This window comes from Fistularia commersonii, chromosome 7 (genome assembly GCF_037954325.1).
Source record: "Fistularia commersonii isolate RoL2024-O1a breed Wild chromosome 7, RoL_Fcom_v1.0, whole genome shotgun sequence".
NCBI lineage: Eukaryota > Metazoa > Chordata > Actinopteri > Syngnathiformes > Fistulariidae > Fistularia > Fistularia commersonii.
The window spans coordinates 15,516,884-15,543,572 of NC_141290.1; the positions used below are offsets into that span (position 1 = coordinate 15,516,884).

At 38.8% G+C, this 26,689-nt stretch overlaps 2 protein-coding genes and 1 long non-coding RNA gene across 3 annotated transcripts; 1 reads left to right on the plus strand and 2 right to left on the minus strand.

The window, feature by feature from the left end:
- The first annotated feature begins 174 nt into the window (after positions 1-174).
- Positions 175-25,956, plus strand: rnf207a (ring finger protein 207a). Its single transcript, XM_086150004.1, has 18 exons — positions 175-326; positions 858-1,048; positions 8,439-8,571; positions 9,180-9,324; positions 9,556-9,637; positions 9,912-9,987; positions 10,842-10,967; positions 11,654-11,700; positions 13,038-13,110; positions 13,188-13,256; positions 14,100-14,168; positions 15,157-15,263; positions 21,373-21,550; positions 22,340-22,525; positions 22,788-22,839; positions 22,928-23,045; positions 23,286-23,378; positions 23,925-25,956. Exons 2-18 carry the CDS (start codon positions 858-860, stop codon positions 24,055-24,057), a joined length of 1,878 nt encoding a protein of 625 aa, XP_086006130.1. The 5' UTR covers positions 175-326; the 3' UTR covers positions 24,058-25,956.
- zpr1 (ZPR1 zinc finger) lies at positions 3,572-6,024 on the minus strand. The gene has a single exon (XM_086150003.1). The coding sequence runs from the start codon at positions 5,883-5,885 to the stop codon at positions 4,554-4,556; it is 1,332 nt and encodes a 443-aa protein (XP_086006129.1). The 5' UTR covers positions 5,886-6,024; the 3' UTR covers positions 3,572-4,553.
- Positions 6,798-21,482, minus strand: LOC147232867 (uncharacterized). The gene is made up of 5 exons (XR_015106411.1): positions 21,368-21,482; positions 15,602-15,660; positions 10,803-10,913; positions 8,433-8,546; positions 6,798-8,352 (listed from the first exon to the last, which is right to left on the minus strand). It is a non-coding gene; the product is annotated as an uncharacterized LOC147232867 (long non-coding RNA).
- Positions 25,957-26,689: the final 733 nt, after the last annotated feature.

Genomic DNA, 26,689 nt, shown 5'->3' on the forward strand with positions numbered 1-26,689 from the left:
GACGACATGAGTGAATGTCCCCTCTGCACTTTGGCAGCACATGGCGGCTGGCGTGAGGCTGTTTCGCTGTCAGCTGCCTGGCGGAGGCTCTCCATCGGGCCACTATTGAAGAGTTCCTGCATGGTTGTCATGCCAGCTGGGGGTAGCTGATAGCACCACTGAAAGGTAAAGCAGTGGCTGTCCGTGCCTCCTTCTGCCTCTGCCCTCTGCATTTACAGATGAGAATATGCCCCGTGCTGACAGTGTGATATTGTTGACTTGTCGTCTGTGGATTTTGGGGTGTCATTAAAGCTGGAGGGGGAGGGAGACAACAACTGTATGCCAAGGTAAGAGACAGTCATATTTCTATTTGGTGGTGTTGGTGAAGTGCTTTTTGACTGTTACTGTCTCTGGTCGCTGTCACTGCTCTTTTCTTTGTGCTGATGTATGTCTTGAACAGTTCAGGGTGCAAACCAGTAAAGTTTTACCCCCTCCTCCCCAAATTTTTTGCAAAGAGGAAAATGCATGTGGATAAACATAATATCTCCAGCTAATAACCAAGGAAATAACTCCAAAGATTTTCATTCAAAGCTTTCTTTCACCGATTATTTCAAATTCATTTCCCATCAATCAGTCAGTAACTTAATGCTATTTGCCAGTAATGTTAATTGTTTCAATTTTCAAAATAACTTGAAATCCATAAGAAGTTGTGACGGGGGTTGTCTTCCATTTAGATATGTCATGGCCTATAAGTTTGGGGTTTCTGAACAGCTGTTTTACTCCTTCGCTGTGGTCGGCCAGCTCTGTGACTCAGGTCTTTAAGAACTGCCAATATAGTGATGTGCTGCGGCTTGTCATTATTCCTTCATACTGGTTAGATGGCGGGAGGAATCTTCACCAATTCGGATAACTTGTGCAACATGGACTGCACTAACGTCCACCCACTGGTGTGTCACCTGTGCCACGAGCAATACCAGTCGCCATGTCTGCTGGACTGCTACCACATCTTCTGCGCCCGCTGCTTACGAGGCCGGACCAATGACGGCCGCCTCAGCTGCCCCCTCTGTGGGTAAGATAAAAAAATAAAAAATAAAAAAAAACTGTAAAGTTGATCTGTCATAAATGATAAATCTTATGTTGACAACAGAAAATTTGTCATTTTTGGACTGCTTTAACACAAGCAGGTATTATTCCCCACACACTAACATTTCAATGTTTTGTATTCCTATCTTTATTCATTTTTACACAGGATGTTTTTGTGTTAAAGGTCTGAGATCTGAACATTATTTATTTTATGTGGCATTATTTGGGCTCAAAATGTCTCCTTAGTTTTTGGTATTGCTGAGACCTGCATAAGAAGGGAAAACTTTTTTCATTCAAAGTAATGTCCCAATATGGGGATAATGGGTTTATTTACTACATAGTTGTTACCTCTAACTATTAAAGTGGCTCTTAACTTTGGCAGTTCTGTTTTCAAATTCACAATCCATGTAAAAGTAAATTCCAAATAAAAGAAAACTGTAAAGGTTAATGAGCTTTGTATATTGTCCATTTAAATAACAGGATCAGATGTAGAGTGCTCATTTACTGTTTGTGTCCTGATTGGTATCATGAGTTTTTGCTGCCATAAACAGGCAGAAGTCTCTTCATTCCTGGATATGTTCAAGTTAATGAGAAATTAGTTTACATTGTAAAGAAAATAAAAAAAGTATAATATCCTCAATGTCACAATGGTTTAAAAAAGAAAACTTTAAAAATACAAGACATATTTAAAATTGTCACACCAGGGTGTCACACCACTGTTGCTAAACAATAAGTCAACAAAGAAACTGAGAATAAGTAGGTCAGAGATCATGGACTGATGTGGAAGTATTACAATTACTCAGCCTGAATGAAAGCATTCCACAGCTTTTATGGTGATGATATATTTAGCAAGTATGAAGCAGTTGTTCTAAAAATACTAAAGAATAGTTGATATCTAACACTGCACCATTAGTTCTTGGCTACTTTTGTGTTTGTGCATGTGTGCGATCAGGCCCCAGTTTTGGGCATCAGTGTGGGACATTGCAGACGGATACACTCGATGATGGTTCTCTGATAAAACGTGAAGGAATAAGTTCTGATTTTAGCAATCACTGTCCCTCTGTTGTGGTTTGGAGGACTGCTCTGTGACCATGGTTGCCTCTGAGTGGTTAGGTCAAGCCTGAGTGGCTGGAGCAGCTGCAGGTTCGTCGCTGTCTCTGATTTAGCCCCCAGCTGGCAAGTTTTGCTACGTCAGTTACGCAGTAAACAAAGCATTGTGGCATTTGACACCATAGCCAACAGCATACACTAATCAAAGCAGTCACATGACACCAGTCCTCCTAAGCCCCGTCAACATATGACCTATGGTTTACAGTGACCTTCAGGTCCATGGTTTCAATTTTCCCTGATAAAAACATGAGAGAGGGCCTCAAGGGTGATTATATCATGAGTTTCCCTCAAGGTCTGATGTAACCTGCTGACACAGTTTCTTAGAATACAGTCAAAATCCAGTCATTTGGCAGACGCTTTTATGCAAAGCAACTTACAGCGGAGATGCTGGGGACTGAACCCAGGACCTCATACATGCAAAATATGTGCTCTACCACTGAGCTACACATCCACATTCTTGCAGGTGAGAGGGGTAACTTTCAAATAAGGAATGATGTCAATCAACATGTCATAAGAAATTTTCAAGGTAGTGCAAATGTTTTTAAACTTCTAGGTAATGTTTCAATTAATTAATTAATTAATTAAAGTAACAAATGGTTCCCTTTCAACTGGTATTTTGCAGACTTTTAAGTACGTCTGTCAAAAAAAATGTGTGCCATAAAATGTTTTGCTTTGGTTGAGGGGCATCGCTTCACGATCAAGACATTGGATTGTGCAGTGCCTTTGTACTTTGATTTAAATAGAACCAACATTTAGCATCATCAGACAATTACTGGTTATCAGTGGATGTTATCAGTGTTTCTCTGGTATTTTCGGCCTAGGTACCAGGGTCGGCAGCGTGGCACATTTCATTTTCATTAGCATCAGGCCATACTGACAGCTGCTCCCTTAGTCACCAGACAATCTGGGAATTCACTGCTCTGCTATTAGTAGTAACACCAGATTCCTGCTGCAAATAATAAAAGATAAAATGAGCAGATGGGTTGACAACAGTTGCATCAGGGCAATGAAGTCAGAAAGGCAAACAGAATCTTCCATCCATTCTCTGTATTTAAAGCTCATTCTGAAGCAGAGTAGAGTAACATAAATTGTTCATCGCTTCCTCTTGGGTAACCTGTTCTCCGAACAAAAATTGTTCGTCGTCTCCTCTTGGGTGACCTGTTCTTCGATGCCTGCTGGTTGGTCAGTCCTCACAAAACCCTGTAGACATGTAACACTTGTCTCTGGAAGGTTAAAATGGTCCAATTATTAAATAAAACATTACTGCTGAACAGCTTGACAGGACATTTGTCTATTGCTATTTTTTATTTGAAATTTTAAACCCATTAACACCCCTGGAAATTCAGATTTGTGGCTTTTTTTCCATTTGAGGCTAAAATATGACACAGGAATTGGGAGATATTTTATTCAGTTGTCTTTATTAAGCAGGAAAGAGCATTATTGGTCTTTCATGAAATCAAACAGTGGCTTTGACTTTGAACCATGGGGAAACTTTGCACAACCCTAAGTCTGCTGAGTCACCCTCTGACTTGGGCATTCAGATGAATTACCTGGGACCTACTGCCTCATAGAAAACATTTTATTTCCTCTCAAAAAAGAATCTGCCTAAGCTAATTTGGATATCACCTCACCAGCATGTCATGCTTGCATCAAAACATATGCAGCCAAAGACAGCAGGGCACCATCTTGTGAAAAAAAACCCAAACTGCAGCTGAAACATTTGCAGAAATTTCATTTTAGTATTTATAGTATTCTCTGTCATTTTTACTGAGTAGAGATGGTGACTTAGGGCGTTCAGGTAATTTTCAAGTAGTTCTAAGACTTGTTTTCAAATAATTAAGAAAAATATCAGCAAATTTATTTTCTAACCAGAAAGAGAAGTTTTTGAGTCTCTTAATGTTAAAGTAATTCCCTACTCACTCATTTTGAGGTTCTTTTTTTTTAATGCATTTTCAGGAAGCTTCTCTTAATTTGCAGGGAAATCAGAACACCTTAGCATGTTCCATTAGAGTCTCTTGCTTAACTTCTATATTTTTAAGATACAATACAGTTTTTTGTTTATTATTATAATTATCAAATTTATCATACTTATTTATGTATCAGGGAAATTGCTCAATACCCATTTTTAAAGGTTATTCTGGATGTGTACAAACCCCAACTCAACATGATATTGATTAGCCATTCAAATTCCATCAAGTGCTTTTTTTTTTTTTTAAATATATTTGTACATTTTCCATGTATACAGCTTAGAAATGAACAGTTTGATGATGACTGGGTCACACTGACTAGAATCAGCAAATAACTCATCGTTTGAAAATGTCAGAAGAGATGAAAAAAAAGCAGACTGGTTTCAATCTTTTCCAGGAGGTGTGGATGCCTCACTAGTCCTCCTCATAGCCTTCAGTTTTCATGTCATTCAGGCCAAGGTCTTCATTCTGCTCAAAAGAGCGGACGTAGTTTTCAACTTTCATCTCAGGATCTGGATCCGGCGCATAGACGTTCTGAAGGTAGCTGTTCCCTGCTGGGTCATCGAGGATGACGTGAACCCCCATTTCTCCGGCAATGACCTTGTCCAGCTTCTCTCCAAACTCATTCATCTTCTCCACTCGAGAAGAGACACCACTGTCCCCACAGATAAAGGGGTTTTTGGACACAGTCAGGTCCTTTATGTCCTTCAGCAGACCCTCCAGGGTTGTGAACTTCCCAGCCAGAGCTGCCATCCCTAGCTCAAACTCCAGCTCAGGGATGGAGACAGAGCATGTCTCAGATTTGAGCACATCCCTTGTCATATCGGAAGGGTCTGTGATGTGCAGTGAGATCCTGGTGCCGAGATCCTCTGTGGCTCCGCCAGATTTCACTTCATTGGTCCGGTGGCTGCAGCTGTCGCAGTTGGTTGCCATGATGATAACCTCTTTGAAGTGAGGGATCTGGACGAGCTTCATGTTGGTGAATGCTGGAGCATTGCATTCAGGGCAGTTGGTATTGAAGCGCAGAACCTCGCCTCTCATGGTGTCCAGGTCGTTGCCACATGGCTCCTCGGTCTCCTCATAATCATCGGCTTTTAAACCCAGACGTTTATCCTGCTCAACAGTCCTCTTGAACCAGCACATGTTAAGTGCCTCGTCTTTCTGAGGCGCAGTGGGATTCTCCACAAAACTGTTCCCGGATGGGTCTTCGATCACCAACGTGAATTCACTCTCCAGGTCCTTTAACTTTCTCAGCTTCTGGATGAATTCCTCAATTTTTGCCGCCACCCCAGGATCCGCGGCTTCCCTAGCTGGTTGGTCCTGCTCCAGCCCCGCGACGGCTCGGTCTATGAGGCCCTCGATTGTAGAGAGGGAGCCTTTCTGGGTGTAGGGAGGGATTTCAAAATCGAGCTCAGGTATTCTGGTTGTTGCGCTTTCTGCTTTCACCACTTCCCGGTTCAAGTCCTCCCTTGTTTTGACTTTGAGAGTGTAGCAAACGCCTTGTTCTTGAATTCGACCGGCGGACTGAATTTCCGTGTTTGACCAGCTGCAGTGTTCACAGCTGAAGGAGCTGACTATTATTTCTTTAAAGAAAGGTATTTTGGTCAGAAGCAAACGTGTCGTACCGTTCCGGTAGCAATTCATACACAAGCTCTCCAGCTCGGTCGGCTGCCAGTCCTCATCGTCAGCGTTGATGTCTTTGAAAAGGTTACCACCTCGCACGTTTTCCTCGGAAATAGCAGACATTTCCTCGTTTGTTGTGTTATCCTTCGACGAAAAAAAAAACGGTTTAAGAGCGTTCTCGGGGTTTTGTCAGACGCCCCCTTCTATAGAACTTTCGAGATGACACTGGTAGTATACGCCACCAGCAACGTGGACAAGCATTTCCGGTTCTCTTCCTCTCCTCAAGGAGAGAACCTTGTCCTTTTTTCCACACAGCGCCCCCTAAAGGTTTTATCAAATATTGCGACAACGATAAAATGACCCCAGAATCCTATATTTAATGTGGCTTCTCAAAATGTATCGACCGGAAATAAAAGTTATAGGAATAAGAATTTAACATGTAATTGCACGCTATATTTGAAAAAATAGGAAATTCCACTCTGTAATTACATGCCGTTTTTCAATGTTGCTAATTAAACTTTATAGTAATTTGTGATCATTACAATATTAAATACAATATGATAATTTACTTTATTCATATGATAATGATAATTATACATTTGCCGTGACTAAATTACCGTTACAAAATACAAAAAAAGGTTACATATTCTGGAACCCATTATTCCTTTAGTCCCGTTTAAATTGTTCAGGACTAGCTTCTCCACACTTTGGTGACTTCATTTAATTTTAACCTTTAAAACAACACAAACCTTTCCCTTGGCAGTCCCTGTGCTTCTGGGGACTTCAGGAAGAAAGAGTCTGCAGCCTCCATCAAACCGTGACCATGCCATGAATCATGGGAACTAACTTTGAAATCAAAATATTAAATAAAGAGACAGTATATCTTGCCAAAGTAAACTGAGTCACTGGTTGTTGGTCAGGAACATTGCCTTCACAGCTGTATTAAGTCACAGGCAACTGTTTAGTCTTATAAAATCTGAAATGAACTCAGTTCGACAAAGAAAAACACATCACCCCTGTGGTTACATTCCTCATTTCATTTTATTCAACTAACCCAATTGCTATTTAAGTTACAGTGCAAACCAGGACAATACTGGTGACAGTAGTTAGGACTACAAATAGTAGCAGCTTCTCCGGGTGGCTGGGTGCGGAGTTGCACATGTCAGTGTTGCAGCATGTCGCCTTGATGGGAACTAAATCAGAGATATTGACAGCAAAATTCATGTCACCGCTCTGTTCGCATAATGCTTCTTCAATGCAGCCTTTTGTCATGAGTTTCACAAAGCCTGCTGTTAGCCCAACACTCTCGAAGCACATCTGTCCTTCATCACACAGCTTTTCAGTAGAGAAACATAAGTCCCAGACGCTAACTTTGCATTCCCTGCACCGCAGAGCCTGAACAAAAGCCAGGCAGAGTCCCAAAGAGAAAAACTGAAGGAAAATTCTGTTCATCCTCGGAAAATACTGAATTATCAACTGATCTAAAGATGACCAAGAAGAAATGTGATCCAAAGAAATACTGTGCAAAGTAAAGCTATGCCACTATGGGTTTCCCCCTTATAACGTCATACCATTCCAAATGTGATGTCAGTACCATACTTGCGTCACATCACTGTGATGTGAATGCGTCTAAAACATTCCAGAGGACCTGTTTGGCTGTGTGACGATTCGGCAGACCTTTATTATCAACCGTGCCATGAGAGCAAAGATACTGTAATATTGAGAAACACTCAGTCACAGTTCAGGAATCTATTGCATTCAAGTTTATCAAACACTCAGGGTAAACAATGAAACAAGATGCAATGTTCATGCAATGTTGGAAAATTGCACTTACCATGTACAAGTTGTACAGTAATTCTGTGCTATAGAATAACAAGATTACTGAAGTAGCCACCTTTGCACTCACATTTAATATCTAGAATGCAGATGTAGCTGTCAGACACATGCCTAACGCTACTAAGATCAAATATACTAACCAAATTTTGGGGTTGAGTCACAAAACAAAATAGTCTGGCAACAAACATTTTGTGAAAAACATCACATAATGTGTTCTATAATGTGACCTCTTTTACCAAAATGTGAAGAAGTCTGATTGTTTAGCTGGACTTCTATACTAACTGTTTACTGTAATTTTTTTTGATCTGTTTAGAAGTTGGAGGGAGGGGAGTGGTCACAAGAAAGTTCAAGAGGAAATGTTGTTCAATAAAGTTTCAACTTTTTGCTCAGCAAAGTTGGGGAATTTTGTAATCAATTTCTCTTAACTTTATACTCTTAAGGCCTGTTTGCATTCATTTAAACAAAATATGTACTGACATCCAGCCCAATCTCTCATATCACTTAATTGTATCATAGTTTTTCCCTCATTTCTCATGGTAAAATATTTTCATTTTTGCTACTTTTCCACAGAATGTTAGTTGCCCTGTGATTTTTCTTGCAAAATAAAAATAAATGTAAAGGTTTAAATCAAATATGTATTTCTTATCATTATTGTTTCCACAGTCCATAAAACACTGAAAAGCCAACATGTACTTCTGGTAGTGCTCTGAATATGGTTCTTGCATCTTCATCATTGAAAACATTTATGATCATTCTGAAAAAACAGAAAATTCATTGTCACTAATCTTGAGCTAAATGTCGTAACAGTTTTCATTCAGTCCATATTACCTTTACCTGCAGGTATCTGTCCATCATAAAAGGGAACAACACGCTCCCACCCGAGGACCGTCTGCTCAAGTTTCTGGTCGACAGCAACGCAGACACAGAGGAAACAGTGCAGTGTGCCAACTGTGACCAGGAAAGTAACAAAAAGGTACGAAGTCAAACACTTAGTGACATAATACTAAAAATATTGTAACATTTTATAGGTGATATTAGTTGATAAAGAAAGTACTGGACACTCATTATGGACAACAAGCTTAATCTGAAAATCCTAGTCAGGAATTTTAATACCCATGGTTGGGGGAAAAAAAAATCTTTGAACAAATTACTATCATGTCTCAGAAGAATTTGAGACAGTGCCATGTTTTTGACCTTTAGAAGTTAACGGTCAAGACAAGACTTTACATAGCGAGTAGTTTGGCTTTTAACAGGTTAACTAGGGGGTAAAACTCACATTTAGCATTGAGGACGTGAAATACTGGCACAGAAGGCTTTTAATTACTCCTCATCAATTTCTAACACTCAGTTTATAGGCCACTTCCAACTCCTGCCACACTACAAAATGCAAAAAAACTGGGCAGAATAAATTGCATGCTACTATCACTTGGTATCATGTAATTACCGTATATACAGGTATGATTTTGATGACGCTCAAACATTCAACTGTATGAACTTCAGAGAGCATTTTAAAAGCAGGCACACTTTAACCATCAACTCAAAACTCCACTTTGTCCTCATATTCTTATTTTTTTCGCACAGGATTCAGGGGGAATGTTCTACTGTAACACTTGCAGCCAGCCGCTATGTGGAGCCTGCAGGGAGCTGACACACAAGGCTCGAATGTTCTCTCACCATGACATTGTATCGCTCGCCAAACGCACCAAAGCCAAACACAAAAAGTGCTGTGAGTTACTTCTGCGTGCAACCATGTCAAAGCTTTATTCTTGCAGTTTAGAGAAACTTGGCCGGGATTTTTTTCTCAAAGCATCGCGAACACTTTGCGAAAATGTAATTCAGTGAAAGTGGGGTAGTTTAGTTTGGTTCATATTTTGAAGCCTTTTCAGATTCAATTTGTCAAAAACTTGCTGATAGAAATAAGAGAATAGTTTAACAGTTGAAAGCTGTTTCTCCATAGCACTCCATGAAGAGCCCTACATCCTGTTCTCAACAGAGAACAAGTCTCTGCTCTGCATCAAGTGCTTTCGAGACATGCAAGTGTAAGTCAGTCCACAATTGTTACTTTTATGACTTTTCTTTTTGCTTCTCCGCAGTCCATTTTTTGTTTTTCCTCTCCACCTTCTTGCATTTTTCTTCATTTTTCTCCTCCCACTCCCCTTCTTGCCTTTTCTTTTCATATCTTCCCATTTTTCTCTTCTCCTCTTCCAGATTTCTTCACTGCTCTTGCCTCTCCCGTGCCATCCTCTACTTCTTTCTCCTACCTCCTCCCTACATCTCTTTTAAACAAGCTGTACTTTTGTTTTTTCACTTCAGGGAGAGTCGGACTCATTGTATTGATATTGAGACAGCGTATGTGCAGGGATGTGAAATGTTGGACCAGGCTGTGCTGGTGAGAGGCTCCAATCTTTTTTGCATATTCATAATGCAAATATTAATGCAAAGTAGAAATGTTGTCATGAATAATTCAAACACTGTGCAGTAACGTTATTGTGAAATGCAGAGCAGGTGAGTTTTAAAATGTATTAACTTTCCTGCAGAATATTAAGTTTCTAAAAAGTCTAAAATTAAATAAACTTAATCATCATCATATTATGTTTATTATTCTACAGTTAATTAGAGTGAAACAGTAATTGGGTTTTGGTTTTGGACTGAATTGTGGATACTGTACATATTGCTTCCGGTGGGGGTGCAGGTGCATGTAGGGGGGATACGAGTGATGCTAAGAAGACACTGCATGTATTTTGTACATTGTTTTACATTAATAATGTATTTCTTATATGTTTAAAGTTTTATCCCAACAATATAGCTAACAGACATGTTGGCCTGAGGCAAGCAGAAAGCCAGCGCCTTTCCAAAAGTCTGACTTAAAATCAGTGAAATATTACTTTAAAATCCACAAAGAAATACCTAAAAAGCAGTTAAAAAATATCTCAAACCAAAACCAAAAAAAATGGTATCAACAGGAAAATAAATATAGACAGGAAAATTTGAAATCTCCATGTTAATGCATGCACTTTGAGGGGGTCTCTTCAATAATTAGTTCAGTCATGGCCTTGGTTGTTCTGCATGCATTAAGAAAATTTGTTGCTTTTTTTGTAGGTACAGTGTCTTTCAGTGTTTTTTGAATGTCAAATATAATTCATATTATATTTCAGGAATCGGTGACTTTCTTTCACTTGTAGTAACAAATTACCCAAGGTGTACCAGGTGTCCTTGATGGTGAGGTTCCCTCTTCCCATGCAGGTGGTGAAGGAGCTGCAAACTTCAACAAGGGAGGCCACCTTTCTGCTTAGAGCAATGATCGGAGAAGTGCATCTGAACGTGGACGAAGAAGAGAGTGCAATCTGTACTCTGTTCAACAGTTTGCAGGTTCAATTACATTGATTTGTTTCCCTCATCTGTCAAACCATAGGTACAATTATTTTCTGTTTCACTCACAAGATAGATTAAATTTGTGATACCAATTGTTTTGGTAAAGTGAGAGTGTCATAAAAAGGGGGGGGAGTCAACTTATGAAAAATCATCTAAATTGGGTTGACCCGTTTTTCACCTGTTCTTTCTGCCTGGGCATATGTCATCATGGATACATTGCCATTTCTAAAAACAAGACATGATTTTTCTGGTTTCTGGTTCTTTTAACCTTGATTGTCTGATCCTTGGCAGAAGAAGCTGGGTCCAGGAGCATGGAACGATCTATTCTAAATACTGTAAAAATCTCAGTAAAAATTATTGAGAAATGGCAAAAAATATGTAAGCAATTGCTGAAACAGATACAATGACCATAATATATATATATATGTATAAAGTAAATGAAAACTGAAAAAAGAAATTACGTCACCAATCTTTTCCCACCCCTTCATCATCACAACTTGTCCACTGGGTGTCTCTCTCGATCTAATTATGAAGAAAATATTGCCACTTCTTAGCATAACTCATACAAAGGAGCAGATGCTGCGCTGAGGATTTTAGGTTATTTTTCCTCAATTGTTAACAAGGATAATAGATTAAAGAGCTCAAGGAACTAAAAAGGTCCTGTTTTCTCTGTTTATTGACAGGAAAAACTAGCAGAGAGGAAGAAGATTCTCCTGAAAGCTGCTCAAAGGTAAAATCCAAGCAACTTTTAGCTGACATTAAACAAAACTGCTCCTCCAGAGCCCCAAATCTCAGATTATTTTGTCAAATGGGCTGCTTTTATTCTGTTGTCACCTATTCGTTTTTGCATTATAACATGCTGTTTTGTTGTGTTGCATTCATGTTTCCTTCACCAAACACATTTCTTTGGGTGATTTTTATTTAAACAAAGCATGGTGCCGAATTACAGTTTCCCAGCCAGTGTCTGCTGTTGGTGCCCAGTTCCAATCAGTGAAAATGAAGCCAGTTGAAAGTATAGCTCTACAAAAACTACAGTTTGTATATTCCTTCAACTCCATGATAAACAGATTTAAATGCTGCAGGATAACGGAAACGCATTCCGTATGCCTCCACCAGTTAGAATCAAAGAATATTCAGGGTCTATGACAAAGCTAAATCACTGCCCATTAAAAGCAGCATGAAGTTGTTTATAACACATACACTGTTCTGAAAATTAGATTACAGACTGTGACTGTGTGTGGCTGCGTCAACAATCTTTAGTCTATAAATAGGTAATAACTGACGAGTTCCTTTGCATTAACAACCGCAAATGAACCTCCTACATCAGTAATTCCGTTTTAATTTACAGGCATCTATTTATTTCAATGCTGTTTTCTTATAAATGGTCATCTCTTTGTGAAATCATAATTTAACAATTTGGACATTGTCTGTAATGAACAATAATTATCAGGTTGTAAGAACAGGAATGCTGATCAAATCTTAGTTCTATGTCTCAACAGTCAAGTCACAAGACAGACAAGTCTCAAGTGAGTCACTCACTGACAGTTTTAATTGCCTACCATTTTCTTTCATACAATTTACACTTTAGAAGAGCCTACGTTTTTTCTGCAAGCATTGTTATTGGTTTGAGTCAAAAATTATATCTCTCTTTTGCAAATCCTAGCTGTGTGACATCCTGCCATATATTTATGCACCAAACTACCAGAATAGGCTGAGGCAAAGGCTTATTGTTTCGAGTGAGTGAGTGAGTTAGTGAGTGAGTGAGCGAGTGAATCTACTTTCACTCAGTGATGAGATTTTTATGCCCATTGTCCTCCATCACTCTGTCTTTCTCCCTTTGCCTGGAAGCCATTGAGTGCTCTGCTTCCCGGAAGGGTGTTAAAGGCTATTTATGTCGGGCTTTGTGCGTCCGGCCCTGTGTCCGTGTCTGTGTGTTGTTACAAGAGAAGACAGATAGATTAGCTCCTGGAAATATGTTGTTTGCTCTGGCCCCTCCTGGGCTGAATCCTCCATGTATTTCATCACGTTGAGACTTGAAGGTGTAAAACTGTTTGTGTGTGTATGCAGTCAGCACGAGGAGAAAGAAAAAGCACTAAAAGAACAGCTATCACACCTTACTGCCCTCCTACCAACCCTCCAGGTAGTACACTATCAAGACATGATAATAAATAAAAACAAGACTTCTCATATTCCAGCTAACCTACGTGTTGTCTCTAGGTGCATCTTGTCACCTGTTCAGCTTTCCTCAGCTCAGCCAACATGTTTGAGTTTCTGGACATGGGTTATGTGAGTACAGCTTCAAATGGAAGACATGATATTATGTGTACTTTCTAATAATTAAGTATTTAATAATTCTGTAATTCAATTTGACCCATAAAGCTCTTGCATATAAAACACAAGGGAGTAGGAATGGAGGGAGTGCTTTGACAAGAGAACTACAGAAAAGAACACATAAAGTATATAAAAACACAATCATGTATAGTTTTTTCAAGAGTGTTTAAAGTTTATTCTCCTTTATTCTGTGAACTACATTTGATATTCCCTTAATAATGCAGAGTATTGAACAGCAAGTCATTACTTTTTGGAGTGTTCAGATCATTTTTTAGGCTATTTCTTTGTCATTTTCACATTATTTCAAAGAAGTGCTTATTTTTAGCTACTGTCTTGTAAAGTGCCATTTTCTTTCACATTTGAAGATAATTTGTCCACCTAAGATTTAGTTTTATTTCTTTTAAAGCGAACTAGTGATGTTCAAGATCAAAAATATATCATTTTTAGATGGATTTTACTAAATTCACATATTTTCTGCAATGATGTTTTCTAATTCTGGAAAATGAACTGCATACTTCTGCAGTCAGAGACTAATTTGATTTGATATTGCAATCCATTTCAGCGTCACTGTGTAATGTTCGTGTTACTGCTCTTGAATTGTGATGCAGTGTGCCAATGTGCATGTGCTCTAATAAATTGAATTGTCTGAAAACAAACCATCGTCAAACCAAAAAGAAAACATTTCTTTTAAGGATCGGTCTCAAACAAAGTCATTGGTCTAACTGAGGTTTAACTTTATGCTTCTGTAATACGTCAGCAAGGTGAAATGGTCTCTGAATCTCATTCTTGCTTGCACAGCAACTCATGGAGAGGCTGAAGAGGATCGCAAAGCTCCCTCATCGACTGAAACCGGTGCAAAGCAGCAAAGTGAGTCGGATAAACTCTCATTTTCCACCTGGGAGTTTTTTTTTTCCAGACTGTATTTCACTCTACCAATAAGCGGTGTAATGACAATATGGCTTCACCTATTTTTAGACACCCACAAACAGATCCATCCCAAACCCTCCGAAAATGTAACTGGGAAGATAACACAATGGCGCATTTGTGTACTTTTTATTCTTACTATCGTAACAATAGTTTATCACTTTTTAACTCAGAGTTAATTTACAAACACTCAATATATAGCAAGGAAATCAACCCTGTGGTTAAAAAACAAAGCAAGCCCATATCATCTGTAGCTACAGTTTATCTGCTTTGGGTTTCCTCACTGGTAACCGTGGATGCTGCAGACAAACATAAATTCAGTTGCAATTGTAAAATGTTATATAAACTGAGAATGGACTGGATGATTATATTCACATGTCCCCTACTGAACAAGCAACTAGAACAAAAATGCGTATGCGCCATAACGTATGAGTCCTTAAACCCTTTGAATTAGAAATAAAAAGGCACTAGATATGCATCAGGCTTAAATTAGTTAACCATCAAGCCATCATATAATACATATAGCGTATACATATTGTTTTCTCTTCGTATTGAAAGACCATAGTATCACTTCGAAGCTTTCAGTATCTGTTCAGAGCTTTGAAGTTGTGTCATACTTCACTCCACAGTCTTTACATGGACTTATGGTCTACTGGTTATGAAAAACACATGATTCATGTAATTTTCGTGCCTGTTAAATCTTTCAGTTGCCCTTCTGTAGAAGCTTCTGCATTCTTTCTGTTTCTATACTCATTTATTCCCTATTTTTCTTTGATCTACATCCATTTCTTTGTCAGAAGGAGAGCCTCTTTTCCTTTTTTTTCGATGGAATTGATCAAACAAAATACTTCATTCCCATTTAAAGAGTAGGACTCCTGTTCTTGTTTCAGTGCCAGTCTAAGTTTCTTGATGTTCTATTGTCTTCTATCAGATCAACACTGACTTCCGTAGTGAGTTTGCCCGTTGTCTGGAACCATTACTTCTGATAGGACACCGCTGCCCTCCCTCTGTTACTGCATCCTCCAGTGTAGCAACAAGGTAAAACCATTTCCGACATGAGTGACAATACCATCAAATATTTTTGTGGTGTCATCTTTAAACCACCTCTTCCTGTACGGTTTTAGTTTACGCTGTGCTTTTGTCATCTGAATATCGCCAAGGCATCGTTTTGACCCTTCCAAGTAAGCAGACACAGTGAGAGGAAAATTTCATACTTGTGAGGTATCCAAACTCAAAATTCCCACATGACTTATGAGTACAAACAGTAGAGATTGGCGGCTGCAGTAGGAAGAACGGAGGCGCCACGTTCAATTGCACTGTGACAGCTATTCTTCCTGTCTGTAGGCTCTGTGCAAGAATATGTTTACATTGCTCACCATATTCCATGAACACTTGAAAGGTGTCAGTCGACTCTGTTTTGGAAGATTCCACTTCACTGCAACAAAACAGATAATTTTGGATATCAGGATGAATTTATTTTTGCTTAATGTAGTGTTTTGTTTTCATAACTGCTGTAAACACAGGGGTGTGAATTTTCCTTTTTTTAGACTTGGGACTCCTGGGACTCGGACTAACTCAAGCATTGAGAGTTCAGACATAACTAGGGCTTGAACAATGTTGTCCCTCAGTCCAGAACTCTTGCTCAACATAAACTCACGTCCTGATATTTCATTATAAATGAAGCTTTGTATTTAGGATAGTTTTTTGTTTTATTTCTTCGTAAAAAGGTACTGAAGATTTGTTAAGTAGTCATTCATTAGTGATAGTTTTAATACATTACATAACATTACATAATTCTTACCCGGACAAGAATATATTCTATCAAACCTTAAGTGGCCACCCTACAAGTCTGTGGAGGTTTTAAGTCATCCAGGTCATGGTAAATCATTGGCGAAATCTTATTGTCACGGAAAGTGGACTTGAATTTCTTCACTTGAAGATGTTTCACCCCTCATCTGAGAGGCTTCTTCAGCTCTATTCCAAATATATATTCAGAACATCCCCACAGGTCATTAGAACTGAAGTAGTGTTTGTACCAGTACTTTTAAAATAAACTTGTAATATTACATAGTTTCAACCATTGAAAAGTAACTACTATCAATAAATGCAGAGAAAAGCTATCTTCCAAACAGTAAACAACACTACAGACCATAATTTGCATGTGTGTTTTTCCATCCTAATGAAACGTACCTGAAATTGGTGTTTGATATTTGGTCATCTTTGTCTGTCCCTCAGCTGGGGGACCATGTGTTTCTCACAGTCGTCATTCGGGGCGGGTCTTACAAAGTTCAGCTTTTATTTTCCCTTATTTCACCAAACCGCATATTTCCCTCTAGTGAAAGAAGCCTTAGTGTCACTGCCGCCTCTGGGTGAATATTCATCAAGGTTTTTTTTTTTTCTAGCGCACGTCAAGCAAGCTAGTGTTTGCGTAATAGTAATAGCCACCAGCTCGCTAGCTGTACATTTGTTTTATCATGCACAAATGCAGCTGTAGGTTTTGGTTTACTTTGAGTTATTAATTGTTGCTTTAATTCGCAAAGTTCTCTACATTGTCAATGAGAGCTGGGCCACTTGGACAAGAACAAGGTTTTCTGACCGTGACAATTTTTTTCGCAAAGGTGCGGAGCCCAGTGAGCCCGCTGACTGCAGAATAGTTCACAATCACTTGGTCACAACAATGCTCTGACAGCACGGCGATAATGGCTGTGAGTGTGTCATGTTGGTGGTCATTTCAGTGTTCAATGTGGGGATCAGGCTGCTGCAACAAGCTGTATCACGCTCAGATCTATTTCTTCCCGTCGCTCCACTTTGAATGTATACACTGTTTGGGTTTGGTGAATTAGTCACAAAGGCATCGCCAACTCCATCCACCTTCAAGAATTATAAGTTTTTTGTGAGTGTTCACCCTACTTGATGCGTTACTTAGGTTTTTTTCTTCATCCTCAAAATTATCCTTCACCAGACAACTTCCCGCCAAAGAGGAAAAAAAGCAATGACAGCAGTTTTGCTTTTCCACATAAACCACACCCATTTCAAATTTCTGACTAATCAGACGATGGTTGTTGAAGACAATGATCCTGACAGTTCATGCTAATACCTGGGTTATTGAATCAAAGTTCACATCCCAAGTCCAGTCATTAGATAAATTAACATTGCTCAACAAATTACTTTACATAGTAAACCCAGCTCACTGACATACGTTGATAGCATACAGAGGTGCGAAGTCCTGTCCCGAATGACACGGTTGACTCCATTCACCTGTTCAGTCAGTCCGACCTGACTCTGATTTGGTGCCTCTTGATTTGTCTGACTGAAATACTATAAATTCGTGATCAGGGTCAGACTTGGACACTGATGAGAAAAGACTTGACTTGGAATTGGGTAGGAGGGCACAGACTAGAACTGTGCATAGAGATCAGATGACATAGGGCATTATAGAACTTAGCTGGAATTTAAAACACAGACGTCTGTGTATGAAAATAAATTACTATTCTTCAGATGAAGATTTTTTTCACGTCTTTACCACATTTACAATCAAACGCCCACTCTGATTTTTTGTCCATATTAGTGTCTCCCAACTGTTCCCATCCTTAAGCCCACCCACTAATGCCACCATACTGACAACTCTGCTTTCCAACTTGTGTAACACCCTGCCAGTGCAAGATGCAAAGTGGGCAGGGATTGGTGGTCGGCCTGCTGGCACTATTTTTATCATAGCTTCATAGAACTCTCCAGGATTGATGTGGAAGTTGGCACGCAGGAGCAGTTGGTCTACTTCAGTCTGCTGATGTCACTGCTTTTGCACGGGCAAAGTCTCTAGCTGGCGTCACTGGTGGGAGGACAGAGTCTGGATGTTCAGATGATGACATGTGGAGGGAAGAGAGAGAAGGATACTTCTCTGCTTTAAGCAGATCTTCCACTGCATCCGTACTGGGCAAAAAGTCAGGAGAAATTGTACCAGACTTCAGGTAAATCTCAAGAAATTCTATCACAGTTGGTTGTTGCATCCAGAGCAATTATCAATTCCAGTCGCATCTCTTTAAATAGTTATTGCTGCAGCGTAAATCCAAGTGGATTTGTAATGAAATAAATGGGATTATAGATCAGACAGGCTCTCTACTCTCTGGCTAATTTCTGTTGCTGCTGTTTACACTATTAGCTGATAAGGTGCTTAATTCCTAATTGAATCCTTAATTCCTAATTTTTCAAGTCCCTTCATGTTTGAAAGAGTAAATTTAGCTTCTCCTTCACCCTGTGGGCAACATGCTCCACAATGCTGCCCACATTGCATAGCATGTTGCTTAAGCTGAGCAATTTATCAATATATATTACAAAAGATGTGACTTAAACAATTTATTCATTGTAGTAATTTATTGTTGTTTTTTTTTAAATGATGAAAATTCCATGCATGATTGCACTTTATACATCGTATCTAGATATTAGGAAATGTGGCAATCTACAATTATTTGAAAAATGTTCTAATGGAGAATCTAAAACATATCTCAAAATCCCTGTAAATGTTTACCAATTATTGTCCTGCTCTAAATATTAGCAAGTTTTCATTTCTGGGTGGCTTTTTGAAAACAGATTTCATCACGAGGCTGTGGATAAAGGTGGGATTTGGAAATCACAAGTCAAGATTATATATATATATATATATGCACAATAATTATTTTTTTTCAGCACGGTTTCATTGGTCATGTCTATCGTGCTTGACAAGTGGCGTTCTATTATATAACTCAAGTAGCTACTTCAGATCACGTTTCATTGTTTTCTACATGAAAGAGCATTTTCCCACCAAAATGCTGAAGATGCAGGTACTTTATACTTTGTTAGACTTGACACTATGATACTTTTTAGGGCCAAGATAAAGTTTATTTATCCAGTAGGTGGTTTAAATGCATGGACGGATTCTTGCTTTGGTCGAGTGTGGTTGTGAATGCGTTGAGGACACGATGCAGGCCTTTGCTTTGCATTGTTTTCTTTGAATAATTTCAACATAAAAATATGAAACAGGGTTATTAATTCCGGACAGTTTAGTGGATTTTACATCCTGAACACTCTTTGCCTAATAAATTAATTTGAGGGTTGTTTTTTTTTTAATTTGGAGAAAATGCACTGAGTGAAGAGGTGATTAATTATTCAGGCCTTAAGATACTCAATCACCTAAAAGAATCATGAAATTAGCTTAAAAACTTGAGGATAAAACTCAAAACTGGAAAGTAATTTTATATACCACTTGGGTAAGATCAGAATTATTTTCTATATACATATATAATATTATATATATATGAAAAAAGATATATATATATATATATATATATATCAGATTTAAGCTTTTCCTCTATGCAGAGGGGACTTTTATATTTATATCCGTTTACACATATATCATTATAGTTTTGTTCAGTGTCTGACATCTATTCTATGTTAATATTGTGGTGAATCAAAGTTATCTGCAAACCTTGCCCAAAGTTAAAATTGTGAGTGGTGCAAAGACTCGAGTTCTTCACACACATGACCAGAAATGAAAACCAACCACTGAGGTGGGCTTGTGCGAAAAACCCAGCTGCTGCCATAATCTGTGGCTCGCTTTGTTCATAACTACCACTTAAGCATCTATATAATATATTATGTTTCATGTGGTATCACCTAGCCTTTCTTGATCATAGCATGGCACAATATCGGACCTACAAGTGTGAGCCATTAAACTGCCATGTTGTTGACTTGTGACCCAAAAACAGAAACTGCATGATGGAAGAAACGAAAGTAGAGAGCAATCATTGTTAATAAGTGAAGGCATGAAGGGCAGGGCATGAGGACTTCTCTGAAGACTGACTGATAAATTAAGTTATGCAATTTAAACTTTTTTTTCTCCCCTTGATCTTTATGATAATGAGGTCATTAATTATCGATATTGACCGAAATGAAACATTTTTACTGTGATTAATTTTTCAGTTATATCACCCAGGCTTAATTAAAATGTAATGAAAATAATATCATATAACAAATTCTCGCTTAAATTCCACCTACTGCGTGGACACCCGATGTCCCCAATTAAATTACTGACAGAAACCAAAAGGAGCAGGGAAGTGAGAAGAGAGATTATGCTGAAATGGTAGACATCTGAGTATCGGTCTGAGTTGAGAGTACAGAGAGATCTCCAAATCAGAGCAGTGATGAGAGTAAATATACATTTCAGTAAACACAAGGATTTAACCAAAAAGGATGGTTTAAACCTGTGTGTTGTCAAATAGAATGTTTGAATTGTTAAAATGTGAATCCAAAAAAGGGCCATTGCAAGTTAAAAAAGGATACTCAATAAAGGATAAAAGGATATACAAGAATAAAATCATGAATCACGGAGGAAGAAAAAAAGATTGTGATCAGTGATGACAGAGTTGTAGAGCTGTCATCTGAGATTCATTAAGAGTTCAAAGATTCACAGCGTTTGTACAGTGTAGAAATGTGTTTCCCCTGTGCAGTGAAATTCTGCTCCTATGAACTAAATCTATATGTTCAAAAATGCAAAAGTTGTTTCGCATTTGCAAAACACATACTGTATCTATGAGATTAAAATTAAGAATCTTAATTTGGAAAAAAGCAATGTGATTACAGTGGCAAATGTACTAACACCACTCATAATTTTGTGAAGAATGAATGAATGAATGATGAAGGGGAAATTTGTGTGTTACAGTAGCGGTTAAGCGGCTGCAACAGGCTGCCGTCTTCCAGCACCATCTTAGCGGAAAGAAAGGAGAACAAGGGGAAAGGAGAGGGAAAAAAAAGCCACTCTAAAACTAGGCTCCTGTAGGGGGGGCACAGTTTGGGATTGGGAAAAAAAAACACCTCAGCACATAGCAACATAGTAAGACATTACAGATAAGAAATTGCAACAATACTTGAGACTAGAAATCTGATCTTTCACTTTTTCAAATGAAAGGTTCGCTTTTTTCTCTTGTACATGTATGCATGACTTGAATCTTAGAATCTCAGGCTTTTCCAATAATACCCAGGCAACATCTTTGTAACAAATCCGTTACCGACATTGGCCTCTGTAGACCTTTCATATAAATAGCATTACTTTTTCAAAAACCTGCCAATAATGAAAGAAGAAAAGCAGCTATGATATTTTCCACCCTTACCTCAGGCTCCAGTCTCCTCTCTCCATGTCTTGCCGCTCCCCGTCTCTCAGTGAGATGCCGCTGGGTTCTGTGTTCGGGCGAAGGCCCACGTCTCACCGCAACATTTGCACAAAGGTCCTTCTGGCTGAGGGCAGGGAAACACCATTCACCGAGCACTGCAACAACTACGAGAACTCCTACAGGGTGAGCTCTCAAACTGCATCACTGCATCAGTCAAAACACAAGCAATCCTGAGCCATCAATGGAATGTATGTGTGACGTATTAGTATTACGGTAATATTTTGCAAACTTTACATTACATTTATATTCTCAGTTTGAACTTGTTGACCCCAGCTGATACATGCCAACTAATTTTACCAGCTCATATCAGCCTTTCACAGATAGCTGGATCCATGTTTTTGATGGCCAATGTAAAATCTTAGATCCACATTTTGTACATAGAGTTAGTCTGTTCCACCTTGTTCACAATCTGAAAATCAGCATTATTACGTTGTTGATAATAAGCTGCTTACAAGTTTGATGTGACAAATGTTTAAATGTTTATGGCAAAAGCATTTTACATGTCCTCGTAAAATGTTCAAATCGTATTGCGCTTGCATTTATAACTTGATTTAAAAGAAAATGGGGAACACAAATTTTTTGATGCATTGCCAAATAGTGCAAATTAAATTTCAGATAAATTATCTGCAACCTTAAAGAAGCATATCCTTTTTAAACGTTGTGTAAAAAGTCATTTATGTTATAATCAGTATACACCCATTGTTTAAGCATAGTTTAAGAATAAAATAACCCTCTGTCAGTCAGTGGATGTAGTATCATAGTAAAACCGTGAAAAGTGAGCAATAAAAAAATTCTCCTCATCTTATCCAAATAGCAACGAGGACTTTTCCATGCTGTCTCACTTCATAGGGCACCTGTAAATCCCTGCTGTTTTAAGAACATTGAAATGTGTCATGTTTTGTATGTCAATAGACTCTGCAGACTGAGATTCAGAATCTCAAGGACCAGGTCCAGGAGTTGCACCGAGACCTGACCAAGCACCACTCCATCATCAACACAGATAAAATGGGCGAAATCCTGGACCGATCACTGTACATTGACAGCCAGATCGGTGCCCAGTATTCCAATGTGGAAACTATGAGAGTCATGTTTGAGGAAGTACGTCAAGTAATACCTTGACAGATTGACCTTCAGTTGTAGCTGCCAGGCTTTTTGCATGAAAACATTTCTACAATTGTCCTCAGTCTGTACCCCTATCTGCATACTAACAAGCTAGTTTTACTTGTTAAAGTGTGAGACTGCCAGGAAGGCAAACAAAGGGAAAAAACACAAAAATGTCAAGCTATCCCTTGAGCCTGCTCATTGAAGTTCACATAACAATCTATTTTTTTAACTGAGCTCACTTACATGCTCTCTACAGATCTGGGATGAGACTTTCCAGAGAGTCACTAATGAGCAGGAGATCTATGAAGGTTTGTGTTTACGTTGGAACAAAAACTCAACATTATTCTTCAGGGTTTATTCCCCCGATGGTCATATTTCTTTGCTGATGTCTCATAGCCCAGCTTCATGATCTGATGCAGCTCAAGCAGGAGAACTCCCACCTAACAACCATCGCCAGGCAAATTGGCCCCTATATTCAGTCCATCGCCAAGGTCAAACAAAGACTTGAGCCCAAGTCAGTATCATTTTTGTCCAAATGCTGCCATACCATTTAACAGAGCAGTAAAAAAAAAAGTTTGAATATAGTTCCACTTGTTACTGCACAGTAGGGGCGCATTTTAATCAAAGTTTGACTGACATGTTTTCCCTGACTGTTGCTTTTGTTGCTTTAAAGGGATTTGTAGACAGTACATATATACAGAACACACCTCTCTTGACAGTACTTTCAACTGAAAATTCCATGTATATTGCCCAGGTTTCAGGAGCCCAAAGAGCACCATGACGACCGCACAGAGACAATGCTGAAAATATATGAGGACAGCACACTAAATACAGAAAGCCAAGACAGGTATGTCTAATCTATTTAAAGTGTATTAAAGAGCACTTTCAGGAGTCCAAAAACTTATCTTGTTCACAAGTTAATACACTCATGTGAATTGCTCTCTCCTGCACACAGGGTATCTTGGGGGAACAAGTTAGTTATCTGACTTGCTTTATGCATGCACGTTATTGAGCTGAGATATGACTGAGATATGCATATAACTAATTTCATCACAAAAGATATAGATCTTATTTTTACAAAATCTATTTTGCAAGCACATGATAAAAATGATCAATTCTTGTACTTTAGACATTTTATTGGATTTGCACTTCAATTATATTTTAGCTTTCCTTCCATTAGCAATAGAAACAGATAGGTCAAAGAGCCACAAAAAACAGGTAAGATATTACTTCCAAGGTTGCCATTTCACATGTGTTTTTATTCCAGTTTTTCTTCATAAATTAATCAGGTTAGTAAAAACAAAGTTCCATGTAAAAAAACAGGATTGTATTTTCCAGGTCAATTAGAATAGTAGCAATCACTACATTGCACTTCATTTATTTTCCATGACAGCGACAACCAGACCTGTGTAACAGAGCAAGAGAGAGACAAGAACAATCGCCCGCTGATTCGAGTACGCGGAGGGATCTGTCAAGAGCAGCCGTCTGGGCAGGCAGAGAGTCCCCACAGAGACGTCCAGCCTTAACAAGCCGCCTTCGCTATGAGCCCTCATTGGATATCTGTTCACCCTCCTACCCCACTGTCCTTGCACTGTAATGTGCCATGAGACCATGATGGCATGTGACTTCACTGGCTGTCGAGATACAGATACATACGTGACATTTTCTCAACGACAGTGGAGGCTGTCAACAGGGCAATCATGGGGATCTTTGACGGATACTACCAGCACTATCTAGGCATCGAGATTAATGACTCCTTGAGGTCAAAATGAGACTTAGAACAGTGTAATGGTTCAAACAGGACATCTGAATACTAATGAAGTGTCTACATTTGAAGAGGAATGGCCTGTGATATGGGATATTTTTTTTTGTTTGTACTTGAACTGATAAAAACATTTCAAGCACAAACTATGCTGAGACTGTCAGTGGTTGCTTTGTCTTTATTCTAACGGTGTATCTAAAAGAAGTTGTTTGTCACTTTGCCCATTTACATAATAGTTTAAAATAGTATTCGGAGGCTAATGATGGATGACTGGATGATTTCCAAGATGGTTCGGGCTGTGACAGCACAAAACTTTTAAGTGCGACATTGAGTGTCAGTGTAGATCTCACACTGATGTTTTCCCTGTATACTATCCAATGCATCAGTCCTCTTAAAATGAAGCCATCTTTTGTAGATTGGAGCCTGCAGATATTCTGTGTCGTTTTTACATCTCAATGCTAGAAGAGCAGAAGTGTGTGATTGTGTCTGATGTTGCCTTAACCTTGATTCATCCTCAATATCCGTTTGCTTCTCATGAATACTCTTGCAAATGTAACTTTTACTTTGCCCCTCAAATTGGTTATATTGTTATCAGCACCATGCTTTAACATGGACATTCTGTGTTTGCATTTCTATTGTACTTTCAATCACTGCTTATGAGAAAAGTAGATAAAAGCAATACATTCCTAATGAGACTGACTAAGAAAAGGTGGCTTACCAACCTCAAATCTGGCTTTCACAGCTACATGGATTGTTCTGTGCAGACTAATCAAAAAAACAAAACAAAAAAAACAAAAAACACTCTTCTCTCAGCTGACTGAATTATATGAAATAACCTTTATTACATTTGTGAAGGTTGGACCAGACACCCATCGATCCCCAACAGATTTAGCCTGTGTAGAGAGATGTCACACAAGTAACATTAACTTCTTGGTGGCTTGTAGCCTTGCAAAATTTATTTTCAACCATGTGGTTTAGCAATCTCTGCCTGAGACTATAGTATGTATCGCAAATTTGACAAAAAATGAAACAACCAACAACACAATGATACAACATATGGTTCTAAAAAGTAATTCAGTAACACACTGTACTACAGCTGTGGCTATTAACAGATACCAGAAAAGAGTACATAAACATACAGTTCATCGGCTACAAGCCAATTCAAATATTCATGAGATGCACAAATGTAAAGTGTGGACACTCACAACTTTCACTGACACCAAATGAAATGGCCCTGAGCTTTGTACATCTCACAACAGATCCAAACCTACATCGAGAAATACAAAATGTAATAACTTTAACCACTTTTCTTACATCAATGTACACTCACAAGAAATGCTAACATGCCACCACTAGCTTGAGAGTCAAACAATCATATCATACCAAAATTGCCAGAAAAACCTTCCCATATCTAAATTTAACCCAGCCAGTCAAAATACAAATAGTCACTTATTTTATTTATTTATTTTTTAAATTTTATTTTACAAGATGTGTGAATATTTACCTGGTAATTTATGCATGCGTCCATGAAGCCCTCTTTTCTAACAGGAACAATCCATGTTGTTTACGTTCGAGAAAAGGAAGTACACTCATAATGCACTTGGCGAAGTGAGAATAATGCGACTCAACAGCGCCCCCTAGTGACCTGCACGTAAACACCTGTGGGAGCTCGATTGACCTCGACTGGAAATGGATTTCCCACCTAGCGACACAGAGGATTGAATTTATTTTAGAATGCAAGTGTTACCGGGTAACTTTTTCCTCCCCTCCTTTTAAACTGGTTGGCAATCCAGGTATGAAAGTGAGTAGACAAATATAGAAGTGTGTACTTTTCCCCTGCATGGAGGTCGTTTAAACTAAGCTGCAGTTACTTACAGAGAAATAGGAAGAAATTAAAAGGGCTTATGGAAATGTAAAAAAAAAAATGAAAGTTCAAAAACTGTAAAGAAGATATTTATACACATGTATCAAGAAATGGTGAATAGTAAAAATAAATTAACATGTAGCAGTTCGCAGTTGAATGGGAAGCGGCTGAGATGAAACTCAGCACCTCCAAATCCAAATATAAATTAACATATATATTAAAAAGTTTTCGGGGTGACCCGGAGGTGCAGTGGTTAGTGCTCACAGCGAGAAGGAACCTGGCTTTTTTTGGTGGCGTTTGCATGTTCTCCCCTCGTCTGTATTGGCTTGCTCCGGGTTCTCCGGTTTCCTCCCACAATCCCCCAAAAATGCAGAAGGTTAAATGGAGGCTCAAAATTGCCAAGATATTTGAATGGGAGAGCGGGTATTTGTCTCAAAAGTTTGTGTGGCCCTGAGATTGACTGGCAACCGGCTGGCCCAATGACAACTGGGAAAGGCTCGAGCATCCCACAACCCAGAATACAGGATAAGCA